Here is a 20,507-nt window from a genome sequence, read left to right as displayed (position 1 = left end):
CCGGACTGAGGGGATCCGGATTAAGGGGCTCCTGCTGGGAGCCACAATCTGGATTGAGGGGATCCGGATTGAGGAGATCTGGATTGAGGGGTTCTTGCTGGGAGCCACAATATGGACTGAGGGGATCCGGATTGAGGGGCTCCTGCTGGGAGCCACAATCCGGATTGAGGGGATCCGGATTGAGGGGCTCCTGCTGGGAGCCACAATCCAGATTGAGGGGATCCGGATTGAGGGGATCCGGATTGAGGGGCTCCTGCTGGGAGCCACGATCCGGATTGAGGGGATCCGGATTGAGGGGATCCGGATTGAGGGGTTCTTGCTGTGTGCCACGATTGGGATTGAGGGGCTCTGGATTAAGGGCTCCTGCTGGGAGCAGGGATCCAGATTGGTGGGATCCGGATTGGGGGCGTGTCCTGACGCTCGGTCCCCGCAGGCCGTCGGACGGTGGCCCCAAGAACGTCTTCGGACAACCGCGGCTGCGGGCGTCGCTGCGGGATCTGCGCTCTCCGCGCCGGAGCTACAAATCCACCATCGAGGACGACCTCAAGAAACTCATCCTGATGGACAATGCGGCGCCGGAACCGGAGCGAGATGGGGTGAGGCCCAATCCAGAGGGGGGAAAGGGGGGCGGCAGGGAACCGGATTTGGGGGGATCCGGATTGGGGGAACCCAGATTGAGGGGCTCCTGCTGTGAGCCGTGATCCTGATTGGGATCCGGATTGAGGGGCTCCTGCTGTGAGCTGTGATCCCGATTGGGATCCGGATTGAGGGGCTCCTACTGTGAGCCGTGATCCCGATTGGGATCCGGATTGAGGGGCTCCTACTGTGAGCCGTGATCCCGATTGGGATCCGGATTGAGGGGCTCCTACTGTGAGCCGTGATCCCGATTGGGATCCGGATTGAGGGCTCCTACTGTGAGCCGTGATCCCGATTGGGATCCGGATTGAGGGGCTCCTGCTGGGAGCCGTGATCCCGATTGGGATCCGGATTGGGGGCTCTGGATCGGGGGGCTCCAGCTGGGTGTAATCCGGATCGGGGCTCTCTGGCCGGGTTTAATCCAGATTGGGGGGCTCCGGCTGGGTGTAATCCGGATCGGGGCTCTCTGGCCGGGTTTAATCCGGATCGGGGGGCTCCGGCTGGGTGTAATCCGGATCGGGGGTCTCCGTCTGGGTTTAATCCGGATCGGGGGTCTCTGGCCGGGTTTAATCTGGATTGGGGGGTTCCGTCTGGGTGTAATCCGGATTGGGGGGCTCTGGCCGGGTTTAATCCGGATCGGGGGGCTCCGGCTGGGTGTAATCCGGATCGGGGGTCTCCGTCTGGGTTTAATCCGGATCGGGGGTCTCTGGCCGGGTTTAATCCGGATCGGGGGTCTCCGTCTGGGTGTAATCCGGATCGGGGGGCTCCGGCTGGGTGTAATCCAGATCGGGGGGCTCCGGCTGGGTTTAATCCGGATCGGGGGGGCTCCGGCTGGGTGTAACCGGTGTCGGGGGCCTCTCCGGTGCTTTGGGCCCTCAGCCGGCGCTGCAGCGGACGCTGTCGGACGAGAGCCTCTGTGGGGGGCGTCGAGAGGCGTCTTTGGGAGCGGCGCCCGCGTCCCTCGACACCGACGTCCTCCTCGGGAGCCCCTTTCCCTGCAGCACTTTACCGGGACGGCGGCAGCCGCCCACCGGCGCCAACGGAGCCCTCGCCGAGCGCAAAGGTGAGACCGCGCCGGAGCTGCGGGGATCCGGATTGGGGCACCCCTGCTGTGAACCGCCATCCGGATTGGGGGGGATCCGGATTGGGGAACCCCTGCTGTGAACCGCCATCCGGATTGGGGGGGATCCGGATTGGGGAACCCCTGCTGTGAACCGCCATCCGGATTGGGGGGGATCCGGATTGGGGAACCCCTGCTGTGAACCGCCATCCGGATTGGGGGGATCCGGATTGAGGGGCTCCTGTTGTGAGCTGGGATCCGGATTGGGGGGATCCGGATTGGGGAACCCCTGCTGCAAACCGCCATCCGGATTGGGGGGATCCGGATTGAGGGGCTCCTGTTGTGAGCTGGGATCCGGATTGGGGGGATCTGGATTGGGGAAACACTGCTGTGAGCCGCCATCCGGATTGGGGGGGATCCGGATTGAAGGGCTCCTGTTGTGAGACGGGATCCGGATTGGGGGGATCCGGATTGAGGGGGAACCCCTGCTGCGAACCACCATCTGGATTGGGGGGATCCGGATTGAAGGGCTCCTGTTGTGAGATGGGATCCGGATTGGGGGGATCTGTTTTGGGGGGATCTGGATTGGGGAAACCCCGCTGCGAGCTGTGATCCGGATTGGGGGGATCCGGATTGGGGGGATCCAGATTGAGGGGCTCCTGTTGTGAGATGGGATCCGGATTGGGGGGATCTGGATTGGGGAACTCCTGTTGTGAGCCACAATCTGGATTGGGGGGATCAGGATTAGGGGGGATCGGGATTGAGGGGCTCCTGTTATGAGCTGGGATCCGGATTGAGGGGATCTGGACTGGGGTAATCCAGATTGAGGGGCTCCTGTTGTGAGCTGGGATCCGGATTGGGGGAGATCCAGATTGGGGGGATCGGGATTGGGAAACTCCTGCTGTGAGCCACAATCTGGATTGGGGGGATCAGGACTAGGGGGGATCGGGTTTGAGGGGCTCCTGTTGTGAGCCGGGATCCGGATTGAGGGGATCCGGACTGGGGGAATCTGGATTGAGGGGCTCCTGTTGTGAGCCGGGATCTGGATTGAGGAGATCCGGATTGGGGAATCCGGATTGAGGGACTCGTGCTGTGAGCTGGGATCCGGATTGGGGGGATCCGGATTGGGGGATCCAGATTGAGGGGCTCCTGTTGTGAGCCGGGATCCGGATTGAGGGGATCCGGACTGGGGGAATCTGGATTGAGGGGCTCCTGTTGTGAGCCGGGATCTGGATTGAGGAGATCCGGATTGGGGAATCCGGATTGAGGGGCTCTTGTTGTGAGCCGGGATCCGGATTGGACCCCTCTGGACTTGGGGGGGGGCTGTGGATTATTGGGGTGTGGGATTTTGGGGGTTCCACGTGGGTGTTTTCACGTCCCCTTTGCTTCCGTAGCCGCCATCTCCGCCTCCGAGTTGGCGCTGGATAAAGCGCCGCTGCGGCGGCCGGAGCCGGGCATGATGCCGCTGCCGGACACGGCCGCCGGCCTGGAGTGGGCGAGTCTGGTGAACGCCGCCAAGGCCTACGAAGGTACCGCCCCAAAAGCACCCCCTGCACCCCAAAAACGCCCTCTGCTCCCCCAAAACGCCCTCTGCTCCCCAAAATGCCCTCTTTTCTCCCCAAAATGCCCTCTTTTCTCCCCAAAATGCCCTCTTTTCCCCCCAAAATGCCCTCTTTTCTCCCCAAAATGCCCTCTTTTCTCCCCAAAATGCCCTCTTTTCCCCCAAAATGCTCTCTTTTCCCCAAAATGCCCTCTTTTCTCCCAAAATGCCCTCTTTTCCTCCCCAAAATGCCCTCTTTTCTCCCCAAAAACGCCCTCTTTTCCGCCAAAAAACGCCCTCTGCTCCCCCAAAAACGCCCTCTGCTCCCCAAAATGCCCTCTTTTCTCCCCAAAATGCCCTCTTTTCCCCCCAAAATGCCCTCTTTTCCCCCCAAAATGCCCTCTTTTCCCCCCAAAATGCCCTCTTTTCCCCCCAAAATGCCCTCTTTTCTCCCAAAATGCCCTCTTTTCTCCCAAAATGCCCTCTTTTCTCCCCAAATTGCCCTCTTTTCTCCCCAAATGCCCTCTTTTCTCCCCAAAATGCCCTCTTTTCTCCCAAAATGCCCTCTTTTCCCCCAAAATGCCCTCTTTTCCCCCCAAAATGCCCTCTTTTCTCCCCAAAATGCCCTCTTTTCTCCCCAAATGCCCTCTTTTCTCCCAAAATGCCCTCTTTTCTCCCCAAATGCCCTCTTTTCCCCCCAAAATGCCCTCTTTTCCCCCCAAAATGCCCTCTTTTCCCCCCAAAATGCCCTCTTTTCTCCCCAAAACGCCCTCTTTTCTCCCCAAATGCCCTCTTTTCCCCCAAAATGCCCTCTTTTCCTCCCCCAAATGCCCTCTTTTCCCCCAAAATGCCCTCTTTTCTCCCCAAAATGCCCTCTTTTCCCCCCAAAATGCCCTCTTTTCTCCCCAAAAATGCCCTCTTTTCCTCCCCAAAATGCCCTCTTTTCCCCCCAAAATGCCCTCTTTTCTCCCCAAAATGCCCTCTTTTCTCCCCAAAATGCCCTCTTTTTCTCCCCAAAATGCCCTCTTTTCCCCCCAAAATGCCCTCTTTTCTCCCAAAATGCCCTCTTTTCTCCCAAAATGCCCTCTTTTCTCCCCAAAAACGCCCTCTTTTCTCCCAAAATGCCCTCTTCTCCCCCCAAAACGCCCTCTTTTCCCCCAAAACGCCCTCTTTTCTCCCAAAATGCCCTCTTTTCTCCCCAAAATGCCCTCTTTTCTCCCAAAATGCCCTCTTTTCTCCCCAAAAACGCCCTCTTTTCTCCCCAAAACGCCCTCTTTTCTCCCCAAAATGCCCTCTTTTCTCCCCAAATGCCCTCTTTTCTCCCCAAAATGTCCTCTTTTCTCCCAAAATGCCCTCTTTTCTCCCAAAATGTCCTCTTTTCCCCAAAATGTCCTCTTTTCTCCCAAAATGTCCTCTTTTCCCCCCAAAATGCCCTCTTTTCCCCCCAAAACGCCCTCTTTTCCCCCCCAAAACGCCCTCTTTTCCCCCCAAAACGCCCTCTTTTCTCCCCAAAACGCCCTCTTTTCTCCCAAAATGCCCTCTTTTCTCCCCAAATGCCCTCTTTTACCCCCAAAACGCCCTCTTTTCCCCCCAAAACGCCCTCTTTTCCCCCCAAAACGCCCTCTTTTCCTCCCCAAAAACGCCCTCTTTTCTCCCAAAAATGCCCTCTTTTCTCCCCAAATGCCCTCTTTTCCCCCCAAAACGCCCTCTTTTCCCCCCAAAAACGCCCTCTTTTCTCCCCAAAACGCCCTCTTTTCTCCCCAAAATGCCCTCTTTTCCCCCCAAAAATGCCCTCTTTTCCCCCAAAATGCCCTCTTTTCTCCCCCAAACCCCCTTTTCTCCCCCCAAACCCCCTTTTCTCCCCCAAAACCCCCTTTTCTCCCCCAAACCCCCTTTTCACCCCCCAAAACCCCCTTTTCACCCCCCAAAACCCCCTTTTCACCCCCCCAAAACCCCCTTTTCACCCCCCAAAACCCCCTTTTCCTCCCCCCAAAACCCCCTTTTCGTCCCCCAAAAACCCCCTTTTCTCCTCCCAAAACTCCCTCATCTCCCCCAAAACTCCCTTTTCTCCCCCCAAAACTCCCTTTTTCTCCCCCACAACCCCCTTTTCTCCCCAAAACGTCCTCTTTTCTCCCCCCAAACCCCCTTTTCTCCCCCAAAACCCCCTTTTCTCCCCCAAAACCCCCTTTTCTCCCCCAAAACCCCCTCATCTCCCCCAAAACTCCCTCATCTCCCCCCAAACCCCCTTTTCTCCCCCCAAAACCCCCTTTTCGTCCCCCAAAACCCCCTTTTCTCCCCCAAAACCCCCTTTCTCCTCCCAAAACTCCCTCATCTCCCCCAAAACTCCCCTTTGTCCCCCAAAATCCCCTTTTCTCCCCCCAAAACCCCCTTTTCTCCCCCCAAAACCCCCTTTTCTCCCCCCAAAACTCCCTTTTCGTCCCCCAAAACCCCCTTTTCTCCCCCAAAACCGCCTCTTCTCCCCCAAAAATCCCTTTTCCTCCCCCAAAACTCCTTTTCTCTCCCCCAAAACTCCCTTTTTCCTCCCCCAAAACCCCCTTTTCTCCCCAAAACCCCCTTTTCTCCCCCAAAACCCCCTTTTCTCCCCCCAAAACCCCCTTTTTCCCCCCCCAAACCCCCTTTTCTCCCCCAAAACCCCCTTTTTCACCCCCCAAAACCCCCTTTTCTCCCCTCAAACCCCCTTTTCTCCCCCAAAACCCCCTTTTTTCCCCCAAAAGCACCCCCTTTTCTCTCCCCCAAAACCCCCTTTTCTCCCCTCAAAAACCCCCCTTTTCTCCTCTCAAACACCTCCTTCTCTCCCTAAAAACCCCCTTTTGTCCCCCCAAACCCCCTTCTGTCCCCCCAAACCCCCTTTTCTCCGTGCCGTGTCCCTCGCGGCCGTCCCCGCAGTGCAGCGCGCCGTCTCGCTCTTCTCCCTGGCCGAGCCCACGCCGAGCCCCGAAGCCGCCGAGATGCCGCGAGGACCCCCCCAAAGGTAGGTCTTGGGGTCCCCTTTGGGTCTTGGGGGGCACCTCGGGGACCTCTCGGCTGTTGAGGGGCACCTTGAGGTCCTCAAGATCCCTTTGGATATGGGGGGACCTTAGAGACCTCTCGGGTCTTGGGGGACACCTTGAGGTCCTCAAGATCCCTTTGGATATGGGGGGCGACCTTAGAGACCTCTCGGGTCTTGGGGGTCATCTTGGGGACCTCTCGGGTCTTGGGGGGCACCTTGAGGTCCTCAAGATCCCTTTGGATATGGGGGGGGACCTTAGAGACCTCTCGGGTGTTGAGGGACACTTTGAGGTCCTCAAGATCCCTTTGGATATGGGGGGACCTTAGAGACCTCTCGGGTCTTGGGGGACACCTTGAGGTCCTCAAGATCCCTTTGGATATAGGGGGGGACCTTAGAGACCTCTCGGGTCTTGGGGGACACCTTGAGGTCCTCAAGATCCCTTTGGATATAGGGGGGGACCTTAGAGACCTCTCGGGTCTTGGGGGTCATCTTGGGGACCTCTCGGGTCTTGGGGGGCACCTTGAGGTCCTCGAGATCCCTTTGGATATGGGGGGACCTTAGAGACCTCCCGGGTCTTGGGAGACACTTTGAGGTCCTCAAGATCCCTTTGGATATGGGGGAGCACCTTGAGGACCTTTTGGGTCTTGGGGGCACCTTGAGGTCCTCAAGATCCCTTTGGATATGGGGGGGACACCGTGGGGGTCAACTCAAATGGGAGGAGGGGCATCTTGGGGACCCCGAAATCCCTTTGGATGGAGAGACGATGACACGTTGGGGTCCCACCACCCCTCTGGGGTTGGAGTTGAGCTGGGGGGACACCTTGGGGACCCCATTTTCTTGCCCCCACCCCAGCTTTGGAGATGATGGGTGGGTGAAGGTCCTCTTGTGACCTCCTCCCCACTTTCGTGCCCCCCCCCTCGCAGGCAGGCGCCCCCCTTGGACCTTCCGGGCAAGGTGTCCCAATTGGAGGCGATGCTACGGCAGCTCCACAGCGACCTGCAGAAGGTGAGAAACCTCGGGGAGACCTTGGAAGGACCTCGAGGAGGTCTTGGAGGACCTTGGAGAACCTCAGAGAGGTCTTGGAGGACCTCGGGGAGACCTTGGGGGATCTCGAGGAGGTCTTGGAGGACCTTGGAGAACCTCAGAGAGGTCTTGGAGGACCTTGGAGAGACCTTGGGGGACTTTGAGGAGGTCTTGGAGGACCTCAGGGAGACCTTGGGGGACTTCGAGGAGGTCTTGGAGGACCTCAGGGAGACCTTGGAGGACCTTGAGGAGTTCTTAGGGGATGTCAGGGAGACCTTGGGGGACCTTGAGGAGGTCTTGGAGGACCTCGGAGAGACCTGGAGGACCTCAAGGGGGTCTTGGAGGACCTTGGGGAGACCTGGAGGACCTTGGGAAGACCTTAGGGGACCTTGGGGAGGTCTTGGAGGACCTTGGGGAGGTCTTGGGAGACCTTGGGGAACCTCAAGGAGGTCTTGGGGGGACCTCGGGGAGACCTGGAGGACCTTGAGGAGGTCTTGGGGGACCTCGGGGAGATCTTGGGGGACCTCGAGGAGGTTGTGGAGGATCTCAAAGAGGTCTTGGAAGACCTCGAGGAGGTCTTGGAGGATCTCAAGGAGGTCTTGGAGGACCTCGGGGAGACCTTGGAAGACCTCGAGGAGGTCAAGGTGGGTTTCTCGAGCCCAGAGGTCCTCCAGGAAGGGAGGTGACCGCATCGTCCCTCCTCCAGGAGAAGCAGGACAAGGTGGTTCTCCAGGCGGAGGTGGCCAACCTGCGGCAGGAACAACCGGCGCCTGCAGGAGGAGTCGCATTCGGCCGCGCGGGCAGTTGCGGCGCTTCGCGCGTATCTTCTCCGGCGCCGCTGACAAAGACGAGTTGTGAGCCGAGAAGACATCAGAACCACCCCAGGAGACCACCTTGGGACCACCGAAACTGCCCCTGGGACTACCGGAACCACCATGAGACCATCGAAACTGCCTCGGACTCACTTTGGGGCCACCAAAACCACTCCTGGGGCCACCAGAACCGCTCCTGGGGCCACCAAACTGCTCATGGTGCCACCAGAACCACTCCTGGGGCCACCAAACTGCTTCTGGGGCCACCAAACTGCTCCTGGTGCCACCAGACCCACTCCTGGGGCCACCAAACTGCTCATGGGGCTACCAGACCCACTCCTGGGGCCACCAAACTGCTCCTGGGGCCACCAGCCCCACTCCTGGGGCCACCAAACTGCTCATGGTGCCACCAGAACCACTCCTGGGGCCACCAAACTGCTCCTGGGGCCACCAGAACCACTCTTGGGGCCACCAAACTGCTCCTGGGGCCACCAAACTGCTCCTGGGGCCACCAGAACCACTCCTGGGGCCACCAGAACCACTCCTGGGGCCACCAAACTGCTCATGGGGCCACCAGAACCACTCCTGGGGTCACCAGAACCACTCCTGGGGCCACCAAACTGCTCATGGGGCCACCAGAACCGCTCCTGGGGTCACCAGAACCACTCCTGGGGCCACCAACCCCCAAGCTGGTGGTCACCAGCCCCAGTAGGTCCAAGCATCCCTGTAGGACCAAGAGCATCCGTAGGGGACCAGGAGGTTCCCTATGGGTCCAGGAGCTTCTGTAGGGGACCAGGAACTTCCGTAGGGGAGCAGGAGGTTCCCTATGGTCCAAGAGCTTCCATATGGGACCAAGAGCATCCATAAGGGACCAGGAGGCTCCATAGGGACCAAAGAGCTTCCATAGGGGGCCCATAACCTTTCCTATGGCCCAAGAGCATCCGTATGGAATGAGGAGCTTCCCTATGGACCAAGAGAATCCATATGGGACCAAGAGTTTCTGTAGGGGACCAGGAGGTTCCCTATGGATCAGAAGCTTCCATAGGGACCAGGAGCTTCCATATGGGACTGAGAGCTTCTATAGGGACCAGGAGCTTCCATAGGAACCGGGACCTTCCACATGGACCAAAAGCTTTCATAGGGGGACCTGGAGCTTCCATAGGGACCAGGAGCTTCCATATGGGACTGAGACCTTCCATATGGGACTAAGAGCTTCTATAGGGACCAGGAGCTTCCACATGGACCAAAAGCTTTCATAGGGGACCTGGAGCTTCCATAGGGACCTGGAGCTTCCATATGGGACTGAGAGCTTCCGTAGGGACCAGGACCTTCCACAGGGGACCGGGAGCTTCCATATGGACCAAAAGCTTTCATAGGGGACCAGGAGCTTCCATAGGGACCAGGAGCTTCCATATGGGACTGAGAGCTTCCATAGGGACCAGGAGCTTCCATAGGAACCGGGACCTTCCATATGGACCGAAAGCTTTCATAGGGGGACCTGGAGCTTCCATAGGGACCAGGAGCTTCCATATGGGACTGAGAGCTTCCATATGGGACTGAGAGCTTCCATAGGGACCAGGACCTTCCATAGGGACCTGGAGCTTCCATAGGAACCGGGACCTTCCACATGGACCAAAAGCTTTCATAGGGGACCTGGAGCTTCCATATGGGACTGAGAGCTTCCATAGGGGACCAGGACCTTCCATAGGGACCAAAAGCTTTCATAGAGGACCAGGAGCTTCCATAGGGACCAGGACCTTCCATAGGGGACCAGAACCTTCCATATAGACCAAAAGCTTTCATAGGGGACCTGGAGCTTCCATAGGGACCAGGAGCTTCCATATGGGACTGAGAGCTTCCATAGGGACCAGGAGCTTCCACAGGGACCTGGAGCTTCCATAGGGACCAGGACCTTCCATATGGGACTGAGACCTTCCATAGGGACCAGGAGCTTCCATATGGGACTGAGACCTTCCATAGGGACCAGGAGCTTCCATATGGGACTGAGAGCTTCCATAGGGACCTGGAGCTTCCATAGGAACCGGGACCTTCCACATGGACCAAAAGCTTTCATAGGGGACCTGGAGCTTCCATATGGGACTGAGAGCTTCCGTAGGGACCAGGACCTTCCACAGGGGACCGGGAGCTTCCATATGGACCAAAAGCTTTCATAGGGGACCAGGAGCTTCCATAGGGACCAGGAGCTTCCATAGAGACCAGGAGCTTCCATAGGGGACCAAGAGCTTCCATAGGAACCAGAACCTTCCATATGGACCAAAAGCTTTCATAGGGGACCAGGAGCTTCCATAGGGACCTGGAGCTTCCATATGGGACCAAGAGCTTCCATAGGGACCAGGACCTTCCACATGGACCTAAAGCTTTCGTAGGGGACCTGGACCTTCCATAGGGACCAGGAGCTTCCATATGGGACTGAGAGCTTCCATAGGGACCAGGAGCTTCCACAGGGGACCGGGAGCTTCCATATGGACCTGGGACCTTCCATATGGACCGAAAGCTTTCATAGGGGGACCTGGAGCTTCCGTATGGGACTGAGAGCTTCCATAGGGGACCGGGACCTTCCATATGGCCCAGGAGCTTCCGTACGGCCCAGGACCTTCCGTATGGCCCAGGAGGTTCCATATGGCCCCGGAGCTTCCGTACGGCCCAGGAGGTTCCGTAGGGCCCCGGAGCTCCTCTCGGTGCCGCGGAGGTTCCGTAGGGCGCAGTGCCCCCCCCACAGCTGAGCAGGGCTTTAAGGCAATAACGGGGTGAGGGGGTCCCCCCTAAAGACCCCCCCCCCCAAACTCCTCCCCTTTCTGGGGGCACCACCCCTTCATTAATAATAATTACTACCAGAAGACTGATGAATAATAACGAGCTTCCACCGGAGGGACCGAAATAAGCACTTTTCGCCTCGAAAAAAAACCCCCACCTAAATTATTTTCTATCCCAACCGACGCCCCCAGCGGCTCAGGACCCCCCCAAAAAATAATGACCCCCCAAAAACCCCCCAAAAACCCCTCCCCAAAAATCACTATATTTGTACAAACCTCCTTTTTGCCTCTTTCCCCCCCATTTTTTACACCGGGGGGGGGGGCCCAGCCACACTGTGAACCCCCCAGGCCTTCCCCCCCCCTCTTTATTTTGGGGTCCCCCCCTTATATTTTGGGGTCCCCCCCCTTTATGTTTTATAACCCCCTCCCCCCCTCTATTTAATGCCCCCCCCCCCTTTGCTTTCTCGATGGGAATAAAAGTGTTTGGAGCTGGAATTGAGGCAATAAAAGGTGGGGGGGGGTTGGGGAAAAAAATGGGGGGACCCCCCCCTCTATTTTTGGGGTGTCCTGAGTCATTTTGAGGGGGGGTTCCCCCTTTCTGGGCTATTTTGGGGGGGCTGAGCCCCCCTCTTTTTATTATAGGGGGTGTGGGGGGGGTCCTTTCTGGCCATTTTGGGGTGCATGGGGGGGGTTATCTATATTTCCAGGTGTTGGTGCCCCCCCCCAAACTCTGGTTTTGGGGTGCAGGGGGGGTCAAAGACAGTTTGGGGGGGGTCTCTGCCCATGGTTTTAATGCACAGACACTCACAGCAGACACCGACACGACACAATTGGGGGGGGGGGGGGCCACAGCGATGGGGTTTTGGGGAGCAAGAAGGGCCCCCCCTTATTCTCCAGGCTCCCCCCTTTTCCCTTAGGGCCCCCCCTTTTTTCTAGACCCCCCCTTTTTCTCTCAGGACCCCCCCAATTTTACTCCCCCCCCCCCCCCAAACTTTGCACCAGGAACAACAACCATATGGAAAAGGGGGGGGGGGGCTTAAATTAAAGCCTCCCCCCTCTAATTAAAACCCCCTTTCCGCAATTAGAGCCCCCCCTTAATTAAAAGGGACCCCCCTTCATTAAAAGAGCCCCCCCTAATTAAGGGGGACCCCCCCCCTAATTAAATAAATACCCCCCCCCCCTTTTTCTTTCCCATTTCACTTCATGCAACGTCTCACCCCCCCCCCCCCCTTACAGCTCCTTTATGGCTTTTTGGTTGGATTTTGGGGTACGGGGGGGGGGTTTGGGGGTACAGGAGGGGGTTTTGGGGTACGGGGGGGGATGTTGGGGTGCAGGGGGGGGGTCCAGCCGCCCCCGTGGCCCCCCCCTTCCCTAAGTGAGGGTGATGTAGGCTGATGCCTTCTCCTTCAGCTGCCGCAGACAGAGGTGGCAGCTCCAGCTGCCTGGGGAGGGAGAGGAGATTTGGGGGGACCCCCCCTGCACCCCAAAGTACACCCCAACCTCCCCCAAAGCCCCCCCCCGCAACCTAAAAAAACCCCCATCCCTGTGGCCCAAAATCACCCCCAAACCCCCCAAAAATCACCCCCTGGACCCCCCAAAACAGCCCCTGCACCCCAAAAATCACCACCCGGACCCCAAAAATCACCACCCACATCCCAAAAGCAGCCCCTGAACCCCAAAAGCAGCCCCTGGACCCCAAAAATCACCCCCCGGACCCCAAAAATCAACACCTGGACCCCCAAAATGACCCCCTGCACCCCAAAAATCAGCCCCCTGCACCCCCAAAATCACCACCCGGACCCCAAAAATCAACACCTGGACCCCAAAAGCAGTCCCTGCACCCCAAAATCAGCACCTGCACCCCAAAAGCAGCCCCTGCACCCCAAAAATCAGCACCTGTATCCGAAAAGCAGCCTCTGCACCCCTAAAATCAGCACCTGTACCCCAAAAGCAGCCTCTGCACCCCTAAAATCACCACCCGCACCCCAAAAGCAGCCCCTGCACCCCAAAAATCAACGCCCATACCCCACAAATCACCACCTGTACCCCAAAAGCAGCCCCTGCACCCCCAAAATCACCACCTGGACCCCCAAAACAACCCCTGTACCCCCAAAATCACCACCTGGACCCCAAAAATCAACGCCTGGACCCCAAAAATCACCACCTGCACCCCAAAAGTAGCCCCTGCACCCCAAAAATCACCACCCGCACCCCAAAAATCACCACCTGTACCCCAAAAGCAGCCCCTGAACCCCAAAAGCAGCCCCTGCACCTCAAAAATCACCTTCCTGTACCCCCAAAACAGCCCCTGCACCTGTAAAATCACCACCCGCACCCCAAAAATCAACCCCTGCAGCCCCAAACCAGCCCCTGCACCCCAAAAATCACCCCTCTGCACCCCCAAAACCTCCCTGCACCCCACAACCCCCACCCTGCACCCCGAACTCCAGCCCTGCACCCCAAAAATCACGCCCAGTATCCCCCAAACCCCCCACCCCTGCAACCCCACAGCCTCCCTGTACCCCCAAAATCACCCCCCTGCACCCCAAAACCCCCACCGGCACCCTAAAAAAAATCACACCAACACCAAACCCCCACTCTGCACCCCCAAAACCTCACTATACCCCCAAAATCACCTTCCTGTACCCCAAAATTCCCCTTTGCACCCCAAAACCCCCTCTTTGCACCTGCAAACCCCACACCTGCGCCCCCGAATTCACCCCCTGCACCCCAAAATCTCCCCTCGGCCCCCCAAAATCGCCACCCTGCACCCCAAATCCCCCCACCCCTGCACCTCAACCGCCCCAAACCCTCACCCCTGCACCCCAAAACCCCCACCAGCACCCCAAAAACTCCCACCAGCACCCCAAAATCTACCCCTGCACCCCAAAATCTCACCTTCGGGGGGTTCGGCCATGGGGGGGCTCAGGCAGTACATGTGGTACCCACGATCGCAGTCGTCGCAGAAGAGGAGCTGATCCTGGGGGGGGGGGGCAGAAAAAAGGGGGTTCAGGGGGGTTTTGGGGTGCAAAGAGGGGGGGTGGGGGTGCTGGGGGAGGTTTTGGGGTGCAGGGATGGGGGTCTGGGGGCGGATTTGGGGTGCAAGGGCTGATTTTGGGGATGCATGGGGGGTTGAGGGGGGATTTGGAGGGTTCGGGGGTGGGTTTTGGGGTGCAAGGGTGGGATTTTCGGGGTTCCTATGTGGGGTTTTGGGGTTCAGGGGGGATTTGGGGGGTTCGGGGGTGGGGTTTTGGGGTTCGGGGTGGGGTTTTGGGCTGCAGGGGAGGGGATTTGGGGCTTCCAGGTTGGGCTTTTGGGGCTCAGGGGGTGGATTTTGGGGGTTCAGGGGTGGATTTTGGGGCTTCGAGGTTAATTTCTGGGGTTCAGGGCTGATTTTTGGGGTTCAGGGCTAGTTTTGGGGGTTCGGGGGTGGATTTGGGGGTCCGAGGGTGGATTTTGGGGGTCCGGGGGTGGCTTTAGGGCTCAGGGTGTGGATTTTGGGGGTTCAAGGGTGGATTTTGGGGGTCTGGGGGTGGATTTTGTGGGTTCAGGGTTGGATTTTTGGGGTTCAGGGCTGATTTTTTGGGGTTCAGGGCTGAATTTTTGGGGTTCAGGGCTGGTTTTTGGGCTGCAGGGGGTGATTTGGGGCTTCCAGGTTTGGTTTTTGGGGCTCAGGGGGTGGATTTTTGCTGTTCATGGGAGGATTTTTGGTGTTCGGGGGTGGATTTTGGGGGTTCGGAGGTGGATTTTGGGGGTCCGGGGGTGGGTTTGGGGGGTTCAGGGCTGGTTTTGGGGCTTCGGGGGTGGATTTGAGGGTCCGGGGGTGGATTTTTGGAGGGTTCGGGGGTGGTTTTGGGGCTCAGGGTGTGGATTTTGGGGGTCCGGGGGTGGACTTTTGGGGGTTCAGGGCTGGGTTTTGGGGTCCAGGGCTGATTTTTGGGTTTCAGGGCTGGTTTTGGGGGGGTTCGGGGGTGGATTTTGGGGGTTCAGGGCTGATTTTTGGGGATTCGGGGGTGGATTTTGGGGGTTTGGGGGTGGATTTTTTTGGGGTCCAGGGGTGGGGTTTGGGGATTCGGGGGTGGTTTGGTTTTTTTGGGGGGTCCGGGGGTGGTTTTGGGGCGCGTACGTCGTTCTCGGCGGTGCCGCAGAGGCTGCAGGCTTTGCACTCGATGCACTGCCAGCGGTACGTGCGCACGGCCGCCGCCATCGTCACCGTGAACTGCAGACACGACGGATGCCCTGCGCACACGCGGGGCCGAACGTGACCCACACGTGGCCAAACGTGGCCCAAACGTGGCCCAAATGTGTCCCAAACGTGGCCCAAACGTGGCCCAAATGTGGCCCAAATGTGTCCCAAATGTGGCCCAAACGTGGCCCAAACGTGGCCCAAATGTGGCCCAAATGTGGCCCAAACGTGGCCCAAATGTGGCCCAAATGCGGCCCAAATGCGGCCCAAACGTGGCCCAAATGTGGCCCAAATGTGGCCCAAATGAGTCCCAAACGTGTCCCAAACGTGGCCCAAATGTGGCCCAAATGTGTCCCAAACGTGACCCAAATGTGGCCCAAACGTGGCCCAAACGTGGCCCAAATGTGTCCCAAATGCGGCCCAAATGTGGCCCAAACGTGGCCCAAATGTGGCCCAAATGTGTCCCAAATGTGGCCCAAACGCGGCCCAAACGTGGCCTAAATGAGTCCCAAATGTGGCCCAAATGAGTCCCAAATGTGTCCCAAATGTGGCCCAAATGAGTCCCAAATGAGGCCCAAATGTGACCCAAATGCGGCCCAAATGTGGCCCAAATGTGTCCCAAATGTGGCCCAAATGTGGCCCAAATGCGGCCCAAATGTGGCCCAAATGTGTCCCAAATGTGGCCCAAATGTGTCCCAAATGAGTCCCAAATGTGGCCCAAATGTGGCCCAAATGTGGCCCAAATGTGTCCCAAATGTGTCCCAAATGTGTCCCAAATGCGGCCCAAATGAGTCCCAAATGTGGCCCAAACGTGGCCCAAATGCGGCCCAAATGTGGCCCAAATGTGTCCCAAATGAGTCCCAAATGTGGCCCAAATGTGGCCCAAATGTGGCCCAAATGTGTCCCAAATGTGTCCCAAACGTGGCCCAAATGTGGCCCAAATGTGTCCCAAATGTGTCCCAAATGCGGCCCAAATGTGTCCCAAATGTGGCCCAAATGTGTCCCAAATGTGTCCCAAATGTGACCCAAATGCGGCCCAAATGTGGCCCAAATGTGACTCAAATGTGACCCAAATGTGTCCCAAACGTGGCCCAAATGTGGCCCAAATGTGGCCCAAACGTGACCCAAATGTGGCCCAAATGTGTCCCAAATGTGTCCCAAATGTGTCCCAAATGCGGCCCAAATGTGTCCCAAACGTGGCCCAAATGTGGCCCAAATGAGTCCCAAATGAGTCCCAAATGTGTCCCAAATGTGGCCCAAATGTGTCCCAAATGTGGCCCAAATGTGGCCCAAATGAGTCCCAAATGTGTCCCAAATGTGACCCAAATGTGGCCCAAATGTGTCCCAAATGAGTCCCAAATGAGTCCCAAATGTGTCCCAAATGTGTCCCAAATGCGGCCCAAATGTGTCCCAAACGTGGCCCAAATGTGTCCCAAATGTGTCCCAAATGTGTCCCAAACGTGGCCCAAATGTGTCCCAAATGAGTCCCAAATGTGGCCCAAATGTGGCCCAAATGAGTCCCAAATGTGGCCCAAACGTGGCCCAAATGTGTCCCAAATGTGGCCCAAATGTGTCCCAAATGTGTCCCAAATGCGGCCCAAATGTGTCCCAAATGAGTCCCAAATGTGTCCCAAATGTGTCCCAAATGAGTCCCAAATGAGTCCCAAATGTGTCCCAAATGTGTCCCAAATGAGTCCCAAATGAGTCCCAAATGTGTCCCAAATGTGTCCCAAATGAGTCCCAAATGAGTCCCAAATGTGGCCCAAATGTGGCCCAAATGTGTCCCAAATGCGGCCCAAATGCGGCCCAAATGTGTCCCAAACGTGGCCCAAATGTGTCCCAAATGAGTACCAAACGTGGCCCAAATGTGTCCCAAATGTGTCCCAAATGTGTCCCAAACGTGTCCCAAACGTGTCCCAAACGTGTGCCCTAAGCGTGTTATAGCGTGTCCTAAGCGTGCCGGAGCGTGCTCGAAGCATTCATGTGCGCCCTAAGTGTGTTCTCGTGTGCCCTAAGCGTGCTCTAAGCGTGTCCTCGTGCCTTAAGCATGTTCTTAGTGTGCTCTAAGCATGCACTCATGCCTTAAGCATGTTCTTAGCGTGCTGTAGGCGTGTGCGTTACCGGCGCGGCCGCAGTCGGCGCAGGCGATGAGCTCTTCGGCGCAGCCGCTTTTCCGCGTCCCTCCTAGACAGAAATCACAGTAACCCGACGGAGCTCCCGCTCCCTCCGGGGCCGCACGAGCTGAAAAGCAGCACAGACACCCCCGTCAGCACCCCCGAACCCCCAAAATCCACCCCACCCCGAACCCACAAATCCCCCAAACTCCCAAATCTCCCCCCGAAACCCCCAAATCTCCCACCCAAAACCCCCAAATCCCTCACCCAAACCCCCAAATACCCCACCAGAATCCCCCAATCTCCCCCCGAACCCCCAAATCTCCCACCCAAAACCCCAAATTCCCCCCCAGAACACCCAAATCTCCCCCTGAACCCCCAAATCTCCCCCCAAAACCCACAAATCTCCCACCCCAAACCCCAAATTCCCCCCCAGAACCCGCAAATCTCCCCCTGAACCCCCAAATCCCCCACCCGAACCCTCAAATCTCCCCCACGAACCCCCCAATTCCCCCCAGAACCCCCAAATCTCCCCCCAGAACCCCCAAATCCCCCCCAGAAACCCCAAATCTCCCCCTGAACCCCCAAATCCGCCCCAGAACCCCCAAATTCCCCCCCATGAACCCCCAAATCCCTCCCAGAAACCCCAAATCTCCCCCCAGAATCCCCAAATCCCCCACCCGAACCCCCAAATCCCCCCCAAACCCCCAAATTCCCCCCCACGAACCCCCAATTCCCTCCCAGAACCCCCAAATCTCCCCCCAGAACCCCCAAATCTCCCCCACGAACACCCAAATCCCCCACCCGAACCCCCAAATCTCCCCCCAGAAACCCCAAATCCTCCCCAAAACCCCACGAACCCCCAAATTCCCCCCCCACGAACCCCCAAATCCCTCCCAGAAACCCCAAATCTCCCCCCAGAACCTCCAAATCCCCCCGTGAACCCCCAAATCTCCCCCACGAACACCCAAATCCCCCACCCGAACCCCCAAATCTCCCCCCAGAAACCCCAAATCCTCCCCAAAACCCCACGAACCCCCAAATTCCCCCCCCACGAACCCCCAAATCCCTCCCAGAAACCCCACATCTCCCCCCAGAACCTCCAAATCCCCCCGTGAACCCCCAAATCTCCCCTACGAACCCCCAAATCCCCCACCCGAACCCCCAAATCTCCCCCCAGAAACCCCAAATCTCCCCCGTGAACCCCCAAATCCCCCCCGAACCCCCAAATCCCCCCCATTCACCTGTGCCGCGACGCTGGTTTTCAGGGATCCAGTTCAGCTCCTTGTAAAATTCTGGGGGGGCAACAAAGGGGAAGAAAAAGATGACCCCCCCCCCCCCCCCCCTCCACTGAACCCCCACTTGGGGATTTGGGGGGGTTTGGGTTGGTTTTAGGGGGGGGGAAATGCAATCCCCCCCCCAACCCCCTCTATTCAGCTCTATGGGAGCGAGGATGCAGCGTTGCCATGGAAACGGGATGGGGGGGGGGGGCTGTGGGACCCCCCCGAGATCCCCCCAATGGAGGGGAAGGACCCCTTGAAGCCCCCCCAAAATAGGGCTGTGACCCCCCCCCGCCCCCATCTGGATCCTCCCAGGACCCCCAAGATGGGTCAGGGACCCCCAAACCCCCCCAGAATGGGGCTGTGACCCCCCCAGAATGGAGCTGTGACCCCCCAGGACACCTGAATCCCCCCAGAATGGGGCTGTGACCCCCCCCAGAATGGGGCTGTGACCCCCCAGGACACCTGAATCCCCCCAGAATGGGGCTGTGACCCCCCCCAAATGGAGCTGTGACCCCCCCCAGGACATCTGAATCCCCCCAAGATGAGTCAGAGACCCCCCAAACCCCCCCAGAATGAGGCTCTGACCCCCCCCAGAACCTCTGAATCCCCCCAGAATGGGGCTGTGACCCCCCCAGAACATCTCAATCCCCCCAAAATGGGGCTGTGACCCCCCCAGGACACCTGAATCCCCCCAAGATGGGTCAGAGACCCCCCCCCCAAACCCCCCAGAATGAGGCTGTGCCCCCCCCAGGACACCTGGACTCCCCCCTAGATGGGTCAGGCCCCCCCCCCAGCCCCCCCCAAATAAAGAGAAAGGACCCCTTAGACCCCCCCAGAATGGGGCTCTGACCCCCCCAGCACACCTGAATCCCCCCAGAATGGGGCTGTGACCCCCCCCCTACACTTAGACACCCCCCCCCCAAAGGTGGTTCAGGGGCTCCCCCCAACCCCCCCCCCCCAAATACACGTCGAAAGGACCCTCGAAATGGGCCTTCACCCCTTAAATGGGGGTGGGGACCCTCTGGGAGAGGTCTGTGTCCCCCTCCTCAATGACTTTAGGGGGACCCCCCCCAAAACTCACGTTTGTGGTGGTTCCTGCGGGGGGGGCCGAGGCGCTCCCCGTGTTCCTCACCCTCTTCTTCGGCCAAATGAGTGTGAGTGTAGTGATAACTCAGCCCCGGGCGGTTCTTATAACGTTTCCCACAGACTGTTTTGGGGTGAAAAAAGGGTAAAAAGGGGGGGGTCACACCCCCCCCACACCCCCCATCATGTGCCCACCACCACTTCTATTCCCCTCCGGAGTCATCAGGTTGGAGAAGACCTCGGAGAGCATCCAACCATTCCTATGGACCACCAAACCGTGTCCTTGAGGACCTCATCTACACATCTTCTAAACACCCCCAGGGATGGGGACTCCAAACCTCCAGGGATGGGGACTCCAAACCCCCAGGGATGGGGACTCCAAACCCCCAGGGATGGGGACTCCAAACCCCCAGAGATGGGGACTCCAAACCTCCAGGGATGGGGACTCCAAACCCCCGGGGATGGGGACTCCAAACCTCCGGGGATGGGGACTCCAAACCTCCAGGGATGGGGACTCCAAACCCCCAGGGATGGGGACTCCAAACCTCCAGGGATGGGGACTCCAAACCCCCAGGGATGGGGACTCCAAACCTCCAGGGATGGGGACTCCAAACCTCCAGGGATGGGGACTCCAAACCTCCAGGGATGGGGACTCCAAACCTCCAGGGATGGGGACTCCAAACCTCCGGAGATGGGGACTCCAAACCTCCGGGGATGGGGACTCCAAACCTCCAGGGATGGGGACTCCAAACCTCCGGAGATGGGGACTCCAAACCTCCAGGGATGGGGACTCCAAACCCCCAGGGATGGGGACTCCAAACCTCCAGGGATGGGGACTCCAAACCCCCAGGGATGGGGACTCCAAACCTCCGGGGATGGGGACTCCAAACCTCCAGGGATGGGGACTCCAAACCCCCAGGGATGGGGACTCCAAACCTCCAGGGATGGGGACTCCAAACCTCCGGGGATGGGGACTCCAAACCCCC

The 20,507-nt window shown here is 58.4% G+C and overlaps 2 protein-coding genes and 1 long non-coding RNA gene across 5 annotated transcripts in view; 1 reads left to right on the top strand and 2 right to left on the bottom strand.

Annotated features, from left to right (window-relative positions):
- SIPA1L3 (signal induced proliferation associated 1 like 3) overlaps positions 1-8,262 on the top strand; it is a 35,103-nt gene extending 26,841 nt beyond the window's left edge. The window contains 8 exon segments of the mRNA XM_054052868.1: positions 434-596; positions 1,516-1,699; positions 3,091-3,225; positions 6,144-6,228; positions 7,170-7,251; positions 7,976-8,026; positions 8,028-8,069; positions 8,071-8,262. Of these exon segments, the coding sequence (XP_053908843.1) occupies positions 434-596; positions 1,516-1,699; positions 3,091-3,225; positions 6,144-6,228; positions 7,170-7,251; positions 7,976-8,026; positions 8,028-8,069; positions 8,071-8,127 (799 nt within the window). The 3' untranslated portion in view covers positions 8,128-8,262.
- A 1,045-nt stretch (positions 8,263-9,307) lies between these two features.
- On the bottom strand, positions 9,308-10,569 carry LOC128850024 (uncharacterized). Its single transcript, XR_008447531.1, has 3 exons — positions 10,480-10,569; positions 10,208-10,266; positions 9,308-9,955 (listed from the first exon to the last, which is right to left on the bottom strand). It is a non-coding gene; the product is annotated as an uncharacterized LOC128850024 (long non-coding RNA).
- A 1,573-nt stretch (positions 10,570-12,142) lies between these two features.
- DPF1 (double PHD fingers 1) overlaps positions 12,143-20,507 on the bottom strand; it is a 20,856-nt gene continuing 12,491 nt past the window's right edge. The window contains exons 7-12 of one of the 3 annotated variants that reach the window (XM_054052891.1): positions 19,520-19,645; positions 18,400-18,450; positions 17,163-17,225; positions 14,982-15,094; positions 13,754-13,835; positions 12,143-12,297 (exon numbers count right to left, since the gene is read on the bottom strand). In XM_054052891.1, the coding sequence (XP_053908866.1) occupies positions 12,227-12,297; positions 13,754-13,835; positions 14,982-15,094; positions 17,163-17,225; positions 18,400-18,450; positions 19,520-19,645 (506 nt within the window). In that variant the 3' untranslated portion in view covers positions 12,143-12,226. Of the gene's footprint in view, positions 12,298-13,753; positions 13,836-14,981; positions 15,095-17,162; positions 17,283-18,399; positions 18,451-19,519; positions 19,646-20,507 lie in introns of all 3 variants that reach the window. The other 2 variants (XM_054052889.1, XM_054052890.1) reach the window with 2 other exon arrangements.

This window comes from Cuculus canorus, chromosome 37, assembly GCF_017976375.1.
Source record: "Cuculus canorus isolate bCucCan1 chromosome 37, bCucCan1.pri, whole genome shotgun sequence".
NCBI lineage: Eukaryota > Metazoa > Chordata > Aves > Cuculiformes > Cuculidae > Cuculus > Cuculus canorus.
This window is presented reverse-complemented; position numbering and strand designations above follow the sequence as displayed.